At 44.0% G+C, this 14,563-nt stretch overlaps 1 protein-coding gene across 1 annotated transcript in view; it reads left to right on the top strand.

Moving 5' to 3' along the window:
- Positions 1 to 14,563, top strand: part of LOC120028486 (roundabout homolog 2-like) — a 375,145-nt gene that overhangs the window by 336,160 nt on the left and 24,422 nt on the right. The window contains exons 19-20 of the mRNA XM_038973690.1: positions 2,761 to 3,033; positions 13,646 to 13,805. Of these exons, the coding sequence (XP_038829618.1) occupies positions 2,761 to 3,033; positions 13,646 to 13,805 (433 nt within the window). The remainder of the gene's footprint in view (positions 1 to 2,760; positions 3,034 to 13,645; positions 13,806 to 14,563) is intronic.

Here is a 14,563-nt window from a genome sequence, read left to right as displayed (position 1 = left end):
AGCTTTGTTCATTCTGGATGCAGAATGTATAATTTCAGATCCTACCTGTTCACCGACCGCGAGCAGAACCTCCTCCACCTTAACTCTGTTCTCAGGAACACACCTGAATTCATGCCGTAATGATAGCGTCTCCTCCGCACTAGGCTGCGAAGCCATAGCGCACACCACATCGTTCAAACCCCAGGAAACGAAAACTCTGTCCTTTTCCTCCCTAACTTTGAACAAAACCAGTGGGTACCGCTAAACTAACAGAAAAATGGAAAGAAAACACCAAGGAAAGAATCAAGAAAATAAGTAGGGACAAAGCCCTCCACACGGTCTCTCAACTACAAAACACTCCCAGCATGCACTGAGAAAGAGTGACAGGAGAGATAAGAGAGAGGAGAGATAAGAGAGAGGAGAGATAAGTGAGAGGAGAGATAGAAGGGAGAAAGAAGAGATATATAATAGATAAGATGAGGAGAGAAGAGGTAGGGGAGAGAGAAGAGGGAGACGAGACAGAGGAGAGAGAGCGAAGAAAGAGAGAGGAGAGAGAAGAGGTAGGGGAGAGAGAAGCGAGAGAGGAGCGATAGTAGATATAGTATGAGATGATATCTGCTGATCTGACTCCTCTACTGCTCTTCTGTACTGTACCCTAGCTCAGATGATTCATCATGTCCTCCTCTCACCTCCTAGCTACCAGCCCCACAAAGATGTAAACCTGTATGCGTATTGCATGAGTGTTTTTGGATACACATTTACATACCACATCAGAAGGAAGCTAGCGTGCTAGCAGCAGGGTATAGGCACTGTCACCGCTTGAGTAATGGCAAACAGTCCAGCGTAGTGTCATCAGCCTCAGAAGATGAGGATGTGGGACAAGATGGAGGCAATGAAGGGAGGGGGGGGGGGGTAGGTGAGAAAGAAAGAGAGAGAGGGGGGAGGGGGAGAAGTAGAGAGAGACAGAAACAGAGTACACAGTGGCAGAATACCTGACCACTGTGACTGACCCAAACTTAAGGAAAGCTTTGACTATGTACAGATTCAGTGAGCATAGCCTTGCTATTGAGAAAGGCCGCCGTAGGCAGACATGGCTCTCAAGAGAAGACAGGCTATGTGCACATTGCCCACAAAATGAGGTGGAAACTGAGCTGCACTTCCTAACCTCCTGCCCAATGTATGACCATATTAGAGACACATATTTCCCTCAGATAACACAGATCCACAAAGAATTCGAAAACAAACACGATTTTGATAAACTCCCATATCTACGGGGTGAAATGCCACAGTGTGACATCACTGCAGCAAGATTTGTGACCTGTTGCCACAAGAAAAGGTCAACCAGTGAAGAACAAACACCATTATAAATACGACTCATATTTATGCTTATTTATTTTCCCTTTTGTACTTTAACCATTTGCACATCATTACAACACTGTATATATACTTAATATGACATTTGGAATGTCTTTATTCTTTTGAAACTTCTGTGAGTGTAACGTTTACTGTAAATTTGTATTGTTTATTTCACTTTTGTATATTATCTACCTAACTTGCTTTGGCAATGTTAACATATGTTTCCCATGCCAATAAAGCCCCTTGAATTGAATTGAATTTAGAAAGGGGAGAGAGAGAGAGAGAGACAGAGAAATGGGGAGGGAGGGAGAAAGAGAGTGAGGGGGAGGGGGAGAAAGAGAGATAGAGAGCGAGAGAGAGACAGAAATGGGGAGGGAGGGAGGGAGGGAGAGAGAGAGTGAGGTGGAGGGGGGAGAGAGAGAGATAGAGAGCGAGAGAGAGAAAGGGGGGATGTGAAAAGATGATCCCGGGCAGCCAGTCGTGAAGGACAGGGCCAGCTTGACTGCGGACTCTTCTGCTGTGGCTCTACATCATCTCCCCTTCACTGGGCGCTCAAACCCTACAGTACTACTGAGGGGCTGGGCTCACTCACTCACACACACACACACACCCATGCAGAGTGGCACCATTATCCCTCATTGGCAGCAACAAAGGGAGGAGAGAGACAGGAAAACAGAGAGGGAAAGAAGCAGGCTCAGAAGAGAGGGAGAGAGATGGGGGAGAGAGATAGAGAGAAGGGAGGGAGAGAGAGAGAGGTTGGGGGAGGGAGAGAGGGGGAGCGAGAGAGAGAGAGAGAAGGGAGGGAGAGAGAGGTTGGGGGAGGGAGAGAGAGAGAGAGAGAAGGGAGGGAGAGAGAGAGAGGTTGGGGGGAGCGAGAGAGAGAGAGAGAGAAGGGAGGGAGAGAGAGAGAGGTTGGGGGGAGGGAGAGGGGAGTGAGAGAGAGAGAGAGAGAGAAGGGAGGGAGGTTGGGGGGAGGGAGAGAGGGGGAGCGAGAGAGAGAGAGAGGCCCAAGGTTGTGAAGTCAGCCGCTGGAATTTGAATGCATGAATAAGTGGGGATGGATTTTTCAATGAGATGAATATGTTAAACTGGATGTTAAGAGCTGAGTTGATGTCAAAGCGTTGAGATGCTCAGGGTAAATCCCTCACACCCCTGGGACTGTTCCTGACTGAACCCAGGGTCACTCTGATCTGATTCATAGTTAGACATAGACACCGCTCCACATAGACACCGATCCACTCATAATCTATCTTGAAGAGCAGCCTTGTTCATCAATGACTCTAAACTTTATGACTCTAATCACTTTACCTTTCTATTTTCTATTCAAATACAATTATAGTTGATTTTCACACAGTATTTGTCATTGAAGCCCAAACCACAGTCTTCTAAACTGACCCCTATTCTCTCTCCCTGTGTCTCCTCCAGACACCAGTAGTAATGGGGATAAGTCCGGCACCATGCTGTCTGACGGAGCCATCTATAGCAGTATAGACTTCACCACCAAGGCTAACTACAACAGCCCCAGCCAGGGCTCCCAGGGAGCCACCCCCTATGCCACCACACAGATCCTTCACTCCAGTAGCATCCATGAGCTGGCTGTGGACCTCCCCGAGGCCCAGTGGAAGGCCTCCATCCAGGCCAAACAGGAAATGGCCAACCTGGGGTACTCCCTGCCCGACAAGAACTCCTGCAACAACAGTGAGTGGGATGGAGTGTGTGTGTGTGTGTGTGTGTGTGTGTGTGTGTGTGTGTGTGTGTGTGTGTGTGTGTGTGTGTGTGTGTGTGTGTGTGTGTGTGTGTGTGTGTGTGTGTGTGTGTGTGTGTGTGTGTGTGCGTGTTGGAAGGGAGTGTGCGTGTGTGTGTTGGAAGGGAGTGTGCATTGGAAGGGAGTGTGTGTGTGAAGGGAGTGTGTGTGTGTGTGTGTGTGTGTGTGTGTGTGTGTGTGTGTGTGTGTGTGTGTGTGTGTGTGTGTGTGTGTGTGTGTGTGTGTGTGTGTGTGTGTGTGTGTGTGTGTGTGTGTGTGTGTGTGTGTGTGTGTGTGCGTGCGTGTGCGTGTTGGAAGGGAGTGTGTGTGTGTGTGTGTTGGAAGGGAGTGTGTGTGTGTGTGTGTGTTGGAATGGAGTGTGTGTGTGTGTGTGTGTGTGTTGGAAGGGAGTGTGTGTGTGTGTGTGCACATGTCATACAGAAGGTGAGACTTCTCATATTTCCCTGCCATGCGAAATCCCAACTCAACTGAACACAACACAGCCCTATGATACATGACAATATTAGCCTTAACCATCATGGCCTCACTTCTCCTACTGTGAGTGTATGACCCCAGTACAAATCACTGCTGAGTCAGTATGGAGTGTTTCATATGATACCCCAGTTCACCCCTGTTTATAAGCCATGGGTTTACTGTGCCCTGACAGTAGTTTAGACTTTAATACTCACAATCTGTCTCTGCAGCCCATTCCAGCTCCACTGTCCGTGACCGCCTGATTCTGTTTTAAGGACTCATTTTCCCCTTGCTGCCATTCAGTCTTGGTCACTTTCCAAGGTTAAATAAACACCTGATGAAGGGCCAGGGAGCTTGACTAAAGCATCCATTTTCTCCAGTTTTGGATTATGTTACTTCCCCCTCTCTGTTCTAACTAATTGCCTATCCTCTTTAGCACAACTAATATTTAAGAAAATATTCCAACTTAATTATAATGGATTTGATAGATTACTTTTCTGAAAGCCTTGTGGAGATTCCTGCTTCAGGACTAATGAGTTTTCTGAGACTCTTTCTATATATTCATGGTCTCATTCTCTAGAGGTTTAAAGTAGATTCAGTATATTGTTTGTGCTCATAATGTAACTCAATTTCCGATCCTTTGCTGTCTTGCATTATTTTAAAAGTAACATTTGATTGTATCTCAAAGCAATGCTACATTAAATAAGTTGCAGCTGCTACAAGTGGATTTATCTCTCCCATCTCATGAATGGATAATCACTTGGCTTTCTTCCAAAATATTTGTTTCCTCATATTTTTTGGGGTCAAAGTCAAAAACTTTATATATATAAAATAAAATAAAAGATGCGTCACAAACAAAGGCTAAATGTTTCACTGAGTGAATGTGACCGTGAGTGGGTGGTGGGTGGGTGAGTGAGAAAGTGGGTGAGTGAGTGATTAATGTGAGAGAGACAGAAAGAGAGAGAAATAGAGAGAGAGAGAGAGAGAGAGAGAGAGAGAGAGAGAGAGAGAGAGAGAGAGAGAGAGAGAGAGAGAGAGAGAGAGAGAAATATATATATAGAGAGAGAGAGAGCGAGAGAGAGAGAGAGAGAGAGAGAGAGAGAGAGAGAGAGAGAGAGAGAGAGAGAGAGAGAACAAATGTCAAGATGGCTGACTAGAAGAGGTGTGTATGAGTGGAGAATGTTCACTGCTTGCCTGCTGATCTAACTGCATGTTCTGCATGTGCTTCAGCCAATCACCTGATGCCACTGTATATTTGTACCCTTTAACCCCACTAGCACTCCTTTTCATTCCTGACTACCGATTGGCCGAGGGATTGTCTAATAGAATGCCACACAACCAATCACAAGATTTCAGCACCACCAGCTCTCACAACAGCTCAGATCGAAGCGGCAGCCTATCAGGTTGGTTTCTGATGTGGCAGGCAGGGATGTGATTGGTCTTCCTACTCTCTTCAACATTCTGGGATAACTCAAGGACTGCCATTTAATCGACTGTATCAGTGATTGAGTTGTTAATTGCTTTATGGATCTCTTTTGCATGTGCAAAACCCAACGTCTGTCTTTATTAACCCGCTCCTCCTCCTCACCACTGTTACTTTGCTCCCACTGCTAATACTCACAACTAATAAACGATGCACGCATTTACAGGCCGGCGTTGATCGCTGACATCAACCACATTGTCAATGTGCGGTCTAGATGATGTAATGTTATGTGCAGCAGCGATACTCTATTTACATGCAGTGAAGTGCTTTGTCCTCCAGATTAGATTAGAAACAAGCTCTAATCTTCCCTTTAAAGAGAGAAAGTGAGGATTTGTACTAATAGAACAGGGCTCCAGGCTTCCTAGCTGGGCTTACTCCATCACGGCTGGGCCTTGTGACAGGCTTTGTCTCTCACCAGGAGCTTGAGAGCAGATGAGAATTTGGGCAACGGGACTCCTTCAGACAGTTGGAGTGGTGCATTGTGAGACCACACACACACACACACACACACACACACACACACACACACACACACACACACACACACACACACACACACACACACATACACACACACACACACGCATACACACATACACACACGCATACACACACACACACACACACACACACACACACACACACACACACACACACACACACACACACACACACACACACACACACACACGCATACACACATACACACACACACACACACACACACGCATACACACACACACACACACACACACACACACACACACACACACACACACACACACACACACACACACACACACACACACACACACACACACACACACACACACCATATGAGATGCTTGGCTGACTAAAATGGTGAGAATGTCTCCCATTTTCCCTCCTCTTCTAATGGTTACTGACCACAGTAAAATGTTATAGGGCACAGAGGCAGCCCTCCTCTCTACCTCCCCTCCTCAGTCTGGAGTGGTCATGTCTTCCACCTGACATAGAGACAGGCATCCCATAGACCCCAGGCAGGTCAACAGTCAGTCACTTTGCTGGAGGTAGAGAGGAAGAGATGGCACAGGAGAGGAATGGCACCCGTTTCAAAACAACCGAATATACACTATTGTCCAAAAGTTTGGGGTCACTTAGAAATGGCATTGTGTTTGAAAGAAAGGGTAATTTTTTGTCCTTTAAAATAACATCAAATTGATCAGAAATACAGTGTAGACATTGTTAATGTTGTAAATGACTATTGTAGCTGGAAACTGATTTTTAACGGAATATCTACATAGGCGTACAGAGGCCCATTATCAGCAACCATCACTCCTGTGTTCCAATGGCACGTTGTGTTAGCTAATCCAAGTTTATAATTTTTAAATGTTTTTACAACATTGAAATACACTGTATTTCTGATCAATTTGATGTTATTTTAATGGACAAAACATTTGCTTTTCCTTCAAAAACAATGCCATTTCTAAGTGACCTCAAACTTTTGAACAATAGTGTATATATCGAAGGAAAGAAGGAGAGAGAGAGAGAGATGCATTCTGTAGTGCTCATATGAGAAATGCAGATAGAGGCTCATTTTGCATCAACACAGAGAGGCCAGGGGACAAGAAGCCCTTGATTATGTTAAGCTAACATGTGTATTTCGTTTGGTAGCCTCAGGGTATCTTTCCTTGAAATGTCAGGGATTTAGAGCATATTGGTCCTACTAATTAAATTCACCTGTATAGGAATTCAATTGGGACTGTACCTATGCACTTCCCCCTCCGTGGTAGACCTCAAGAAATAATATAATCCCAGAGATGTATTGTGTACTGTGAGGCATGCTATACACACTGGTTTAATAAGGGCCCTGGTTGAAGTGAAACAGCATCCTATTAAATATGCATTTATCTAATTTATCTCTATCCATCTGTGGCTTATCTCTCTATACGACGCAATGTTTCTCTACGAGGACTAAACCATAACGGAATACACAGCAGAGTTCTGACAGAATAACGTATTATAGGTAAAGAACTTCAATGGCCAGAGTTTGGATGGCAATGAAGGGAACTTTACTGCATTTCCTGTTTTGAAGTCAACTAATGAAAAAGTAGACGTTTGAAAGGGAACGAAGTGAAAAGAGCAGCACAGTGCCTCGCTTCAAGGAGCTGGGGGAGGAAATAATGAACGTTAGGTCTGAGATAGGAACCAGATGAAGAGGAACAGAAATAGAGCAGCTTTCAGGGTAGCGTGGGTCTCCACTGGGGATGTGGTGGTGTTGCTCATTAACATCTACACTACTGGAGGAGAGGAGAGGAGGAGAGGAGGAGAGGAGGGGAGGAGAGCAGGAGAGGAGGAGAGGAGAGAGGAGGAGAGGAGAGAGGAGGAGAGGAGAGGAGGAGAGGAGAGGAGGAGAGGAGAGAGGAGGAGAGGAGAGGAGGAGAGCAGGAGAGGTGGAGAGCAGGAGAGGAGTGAGGAGGAGAGGTACTAGCTAGTGAGCTCCATGATCCCTGTATTATCTCATTCTGGAACCCAGGAGAAGGGTTATGTTCTCACTGTTCTTAGAGTGGTGTCCTCCATCTCTACTTCCCCCCTCTCCTCCAACTTTAGACTGCCCCAGTCCTAATGAGCTTCATGGCTCAGGGCTGTAGGTGGCTCAGTTTTGATGATCTAGTCTGCTGCATCATCCACCCACATACCAAACACATTGGAATGATTTCACAAATAGGCACACTTGCTAGTTATCTGTCCAGCAGGGTATTCCCCCATGTGTCCTATCTCATATAGACTTTCCTCTCTACTGTTATTATAAGCCCATAATACAGTGGTATTCAAGTATTCTAAGAAGGTACTTCCCTGAAAATCCTGTCTGATCTATTCTCTCAGTGCCATGTGTTTAAATCTGGATGTGGAGTCCTTTCTTCTGGACTCTCCTTTCTGAGGCTCTGCCTGTGTCTCTCACTCAGCGCTGAGGCACTAAATAAACACAGAGACAGTTCAAGACCTCCGCTTGGCCCCACAGTTATAGACTGGGAGGGAGCGCCCAAACCAGGCGGTATAAATACCCAGCTCCACATCTAAATATAGTGGTAGATCCTTTTGAAGACAGGCCCTGTGTTTGTCAGCAAGAAAATGGGTCTGCTGTGTACTTCCTGTGTAGTTTCTAGCCGTCCTTCCCTCCATGGCAGAGGCTCATTTACAGTATTGATGCCTGCTCCGGTGAGGAGGGAATCGGGTTGATTGAGCAATCACGCCAGATCACCATTTATTGGGAAAAGTTGAGTGTCGCCCAGAGGAACGATTAGGAAACCAAATTACTTTGACTATACTTCCTGCCTTGGGCTTAGTGTTGTTATTTTATTACTCCCAGTCTTTATCAAACTATCCCCCTCCCAGTACTAACCTCTCTCTCATGTTCTGCTGCAACATTGTTGCAATCCAATCATCTTTGACGGGAACATTTCTGCCCTGTAACAACTAAAATCTTATAGGGAAAATGTTCAAATAACACAATTCTCCATTTACTGCTAAAGCAATATGCTGTATTTTCTCTGTTTCTGATGTCAGCCTTACTGGATCATAGAGATTCATTTCCCCAAATATCCCTGAGTGTTGTTGAAAGGTATTTTTTGATGACATTTAGCTAGTTTATAGCCATGTCCTAGTCTGGACAGTCTATTAGATTACATGGTGTTGCATGGCACAAGATGCAGGGTTCCCTGAAATTTCGTTTTTTTTTGTGGCTCTGAGCAACGTGATTACAGGCCTTTGGCAGTGAGGGTTAACCAACAGATGACAGGTACAAATGTACACAAGAGGCCTCCAGGGATGGTTTCCACTACCCTGTATGTGTGGCTGACAACGTCAACTGGGGAGTATTTTCTGGATTGAGATGTGAGGTGTCCATTGGCAGACTGAAAGTGTAAATTCATAGAAAGGACTCTCGATTCACCTCCCAGTACTCTCAGACCTCAGACACACATGCAATGTTCATAGAACACCTACACAAACACACACACATGCTATGGTCACAGATATATCTTCCATTTCAAGGACAGTTTGGAAATGATCAGACAAAAGACTAATTCTCATATGTCTACTATATAGGGTTCTCATGTTAATGTCCTCTATATAGGGGACTCATGTTAATGTCCTCTATATAGGGTTCTCATGTTAATGTCCTCTATATAGGGTTCTCATGTTCATGTCCTCTATATAGGGGTTTCATGTTAATGTCCTCTATATAGGGGTCTCATGTTCATGTCCTCTATATAGGGGTCTCATGTTAATGTCCTCTATATAGGGGTCTCATGTTCATGTCCTCTATATACGGGACTCATCTTAATGTCCTCTATATAGGGGTCTCATGTTCATGTCCTCTATATAGGGGACTCATGCTAATTTCCTCTATATAGGGGTCTCATGTTCATGTCCTCTATATAGGGGACTCATGCTTATGTCCTCTATATAGGGGACTCATGTTCATGTCCTCTATATACGGTACTCATGTTAATGTCCTCTATATAGGGGTCTCATGTTACTGTCCTCTATATAGGGGTCTCATGTTCATGTCCTCTAAATAGGGGACTCATGCTAATGTCCTCTATATAGGGGACTCATCTTAATGTCCTCTATATACGGGACTCATGCTAATGTCCTCTATATAGGGGACTCATGTTCATGTCCTCTATATACGGGACTCATGTTAATGTCCTCTATATGGGGGTCTCATGTTCATGTCCTCTATATAGGGGACTCATCTTAATGTCCTCTATATACGGGACTCATGCTAATGTCCTCTATATAGGGGACTCATGTTCATGTCCTCTATATACGGGACTCATGTTAATGTCCTCTATATGGGGGTCTCATGTTCATGTCCTCTATATAGGGGACTCATGTTCATGTCCTCTATATAGGGGTTTCATGTTAATGTCCTCTATATAGGGGTCTCATGTTAATGTCCTCTATATAGGGGTTTCATGTTAATGTCCTCTATATAGGGGTCTCATGTTAATGTCCTCTATATAGGGGACTCATGTTCATGTCCTCTATATAGGGGTCTCATGCTAATGTCCTCTATATAGGGGACTCATGTTCATGTCCTCTATATACGGGACTCATGTTAATGTCCTCTATATAGGGGTCTCATGTTCATGTCCTCTATATAGGGGACTCATCTTAATGTCCTCTATATACGGGACTCATGCTAATGTCCTCTATATAGGGGACTCATGTTCATGTCCTCTATATACGGGACTCATGTTAATGTCCTCTATATGGGGGTCTCATGTTCATGTCCTCTATATAGGGGACTCATGTTCATGTCCTCTATATAGGGGTTTCATGTTAATGTCCTCTATATAGGGGTCTCATGTTAATGTCCTCTATATAGGGGTTTCATGTTAATGTCCTCTATATAGGGGTCTCATGTTAATGTCCTCTATATAGGGGACTCATGTTCATGTCCTCTATATAGGGGTCTCATGTTCATGTCCTCTATATAGGGGACTCATGTTCATGTCCTCTATATAGGGGACTCATGTTCATGTCCTCTATATAGGGGACTCATGTTCATGTCCTCTATATAGTGGACTCATCTTAATGTCCTCTATATAGGGGACTCATGTTCATGTCCTCTATATGTCTCATGTTACTGTCCTCTATATAGTGGACTCATGTTAATGTCCTCTATATAGGGGTCTCATGTTCATGTCCTCTATATAGGGGACTCATGTTCATGTCCTCTATATAGGGGTTTCATGTTAATGTCCTCTATATAGGGGTCTCATGTTAATGTCCTCTATATAGGGGTTTCATGTTAATGTCCTCTATATAGGGGTCTCATGTTAATGTCCTCTATATAGGGGACTCATGTTCATGTCCTCTATATAGGGGACTCATGTTCATGTCCTCTATATAGTGGACTCATCTTAATGTCCTCTATATAGGGGACTCATGTTCATGTCCTGTATATAGGGGTCTCATGTTAATGTCCTCTATATAGTGGACTCATGTTCATGTCCTCTATATAGGGGTATCATGTTCATGTCCTCTATATAGTGGACTCATCTTAATGTCCTCTATATAGGGGTTTCATGTTAATGTCCTCTATATAGGGGTCTCATGTTCATGTCCTCTATATAGTGGACTCATGTTAATGTCCTCTATATAGGGGACTCATGTTCATGTCCTCTATATAGGGGACTCATGTTCATGTCCTCTATATAGGGGTCTCATGTTAATGTCCTCTATATACGGTACTCATGTTAATGTCCTCTATATAGTGGTCTCATGTTCATGTCCTCTATATAGGGGTCTCATGTTAATGTCCTCTATATAGGGGTCTCATGTTAATGTCCTCTATATAGGGGTATCATGTTAATGTCCTGTATATAGGGGTCTCATGTTAATGTCCTCTATATAGGGGACTCATGCTAATGTCCTCTATATAGGGGTCTCTCTATATATGTCCTCTATATGTCTCATGTTACTGTCCTCTATATAGGGGTCTCATGTTAATGTCCTCTATATAGGGGACTCATGTTCATGTCCTCTATATAGGGGTCTCATGTTAATTTCCTCTATATAGGGGTCTCATGTTAATGTCCTCTATATAGGGGTCTCTCTATATATGTCCTCTATATGTCTCATGTTACTGTCCTCTATATAGGGGTCTCATGTTAATGTCCTCTATATAGGGGTCTCATGTTAATGTCCTCTATATACGGGACTCATGTTAATGTCCTCTATATAGGGGTCTCATATTAATGTCCTCTATATAGGGGTCGCATTTTAATGTCCTCTATATAGGGGTTGCATGTTAATGTCCTCTATATAGGGGTCTCATGTTAATGTCCTCTATATAGGGGTCTCATGTTAATGTCCTCTATATAGGGGTCTCATGTTAATGTCCTCTATATAGGGGACTCATGTTAATGTCCTCTATATAGGGGACTTATGTTAATGTCCTGTATATAGGGGTCTCATGTTCATGTCCTCTATATAGGGGTCTCATGTTAATGTCCTCTATATAGGGGACTCATGTTAATGTCCTCTATATAGGGGTTTCGTGTTAATGTCCTCTATATAGGGGACTCATGCTCATATGTCTTCTATGTAGTGAAAAGCACAGACGCACCACAGCAAAAACAGCCTGCAGCCTTTTCCTCTCTATAACAAGTGATCTGAGGCCTGAGGACAACTGAGAAAGATAACAGTGGGCTTCAGATGTCAAAGATCCCCTCTGAGACAGTCCCCCCCACCACCACATTCACCAAATCATATCAACCCAAGGCCTAGGCCTGGATGGCAGATTTATAAAGATGGAGAATCCAGTCTACGAAGGGTGTGAGGTGAAATAGATGGGGATGGGAGCTCTCTCTTTCTCTCTCTCTGGCGTATTCAAATCAACATTTTGGCCACACAGACGCCACCAACCCATTCATTATGATGATGTTCTGAAGTGAAATATTTCATTGTGGACCCACACCTCTAGTGAGATATTTCATTGTGGACCCACACCTCTAGTGAGATATATCATTGTGGACCCACACCTCTAGTGAGATATATCATTGTGGACTCACACCTCTAGTGAGATATTTCATTGTGGACCCACACCTCTAGTGAGATATATCATTGTGGACCCACACCTCTAGTGAGATATTTCATTGTGGACCCACACCTGTAGTGAGATATTTCATTGTGGACCCACACCTCTAGTGAGATATTTCATTGTGGACCCACACCTCTAGTGAGATATATCATTGTGGACCCACACCTCTAGTGAGATATTTCATTGTGGACCCACACCTCTAGTGAGATATTTCATTGTGGACCCACACCTCTAGTGAGATATATCATTGTGGACTCACACCTGTAGTGAGATATTTCATTGTGGACCCACACCTCTAGTGAGATATTTCATTGTGGACCCACACCTCTAGTGAGATATATCATTGTGGACTCACACCTGTAGTGAGATATTTCATTGTGGACCCACACCTGTAGTGAGATATTTCATTGTGGACTCACACCTGTAGTGAGATATTTCATTGTGGACTCACACCTGTAGTGAGATATTTCATTGTGGACTCACACCTGTAGTGAGATATTTCATTGTGGACTCACACCTGTAGTGAGATATTTCATTGTGGACTCACACCTGTAGTGAGATATTTCATTGTGGACTCACACCTGTAGTGAGATGGGGACACTGAGGGATGGCTGGAGGACCGGGGTCCACCCTCTGCTTCTTTACTGCTGCTCTCTCCCTGTTTCTATGGAGATTTGAGGCCTTTCAGCAAATCAATCAATGGAAGCACGCTTTTCAGTAGTTGGCCTTGAGGTTCTTCTGTATGAGGCTGCTGACAGGCACGGCTCGTTGAAGCTGTTTGTTTGAGAATGTGGATGACTTTTAGAAGGAGGTGTTGAAATGACCTGTTTCAGATTAAGGAATGTTCAGTTTTATATGTTCAGTCGATTTCTGTTGGCAATATCTGCTTGTTAGACTGACCGTGAATACTGCACATAGCCACCCATGTTGTATGGTTTTATAGATTTTTTGTAATTGAATTCTTCATGTTGTCTGAGTCAATCGTTCTAACTCGCTCCATCTCTGCTGTCCATAGTTGGTAAGGGAGGCAAGAAGAAGAAGGCCAAGGTTGGCACCAAACCCACCAAGACTAACGGCTCCAGCTGGGCCAACGTGGCCCTGCCCCCTCCCCCTCTACACCCTCTCCCTGGCACCGAGATGGACCACTACCCCAACGAGCACTATGAAGGAGGAGGGTACGAGCCACATCCACCATAACATACACTCTATACATCCATGGAGATGCAAAACAATCCACACTCTGCCCACACAGTCCAACTAGATTCGTCCACACTAATTTGAAAAATTATATATATCTATCATTGTCTGACCCTTCATTTTAAAACTTGAGACATCTGTGGCATTGTGTTGTGTAACAAAACTGCACATTTTAAAGTGGCCTTTTATTGTCCCCAGCATAAGGTGCACCTGTGTAATGATCATGCTGTTTATTCAGCTTCTTGATATGCAACACCAGGTGGATGGATTATCTTGGCAAAGGAGAAATGCTCACTCACAGGGATATAAACAAATTTGTGCACAACATTTGAGAGACATAAGCTTTTTGTTAGTTCATTTCTGGGATGTTTTATTTCAGCTCATGAAACATAGGACCAACACTTTACATGTTTATATTTTTGTTCAGGATAGAAACACTCACACATAACATCTCCTTTAACTGTGCGTCTCCCTAGTTGAGGCGTGCTGTCCTCTCACCCTCATCTCCAGTTTGTGAGACTCATCTGGTTTAATAGGCTATCTGGCAAATGAGGAGTCCTCTGAACTGTAAATCTGAGCATCTTAATGGCTGCAGATTAAAGCAGTTACGTCCTGTGGAGTGTGCACTGACACATTTATTTAATGAACATTTTCTTTACAACTAGTATTATTTCAGCATGTATAAGCATCGTTATGGGAAATGAAAGAATCCCTCCACTGCTCCACTTACGGCTCG

Source organism: Salvelinus namaycush, chromosome 34 (genome assembly GCF_016432855.1).
Source record: "Salvelinus namaycush isolate Seneca chromosome 34, SaNama_1.0, whole genome shotgun sequence".
Taxonomy (NCBI): domain Eukaryota; kingdom Metazoa; phylum Chordata; class Actinopteri; order Salmoniformes; family Salmonidae; genus Salvelinus; species Salvelinus namaycush.
Note: the sequence above shows the minus strand (reverse complement) of the source record. Positions and strands in the feature narration are given on the sequence as shown.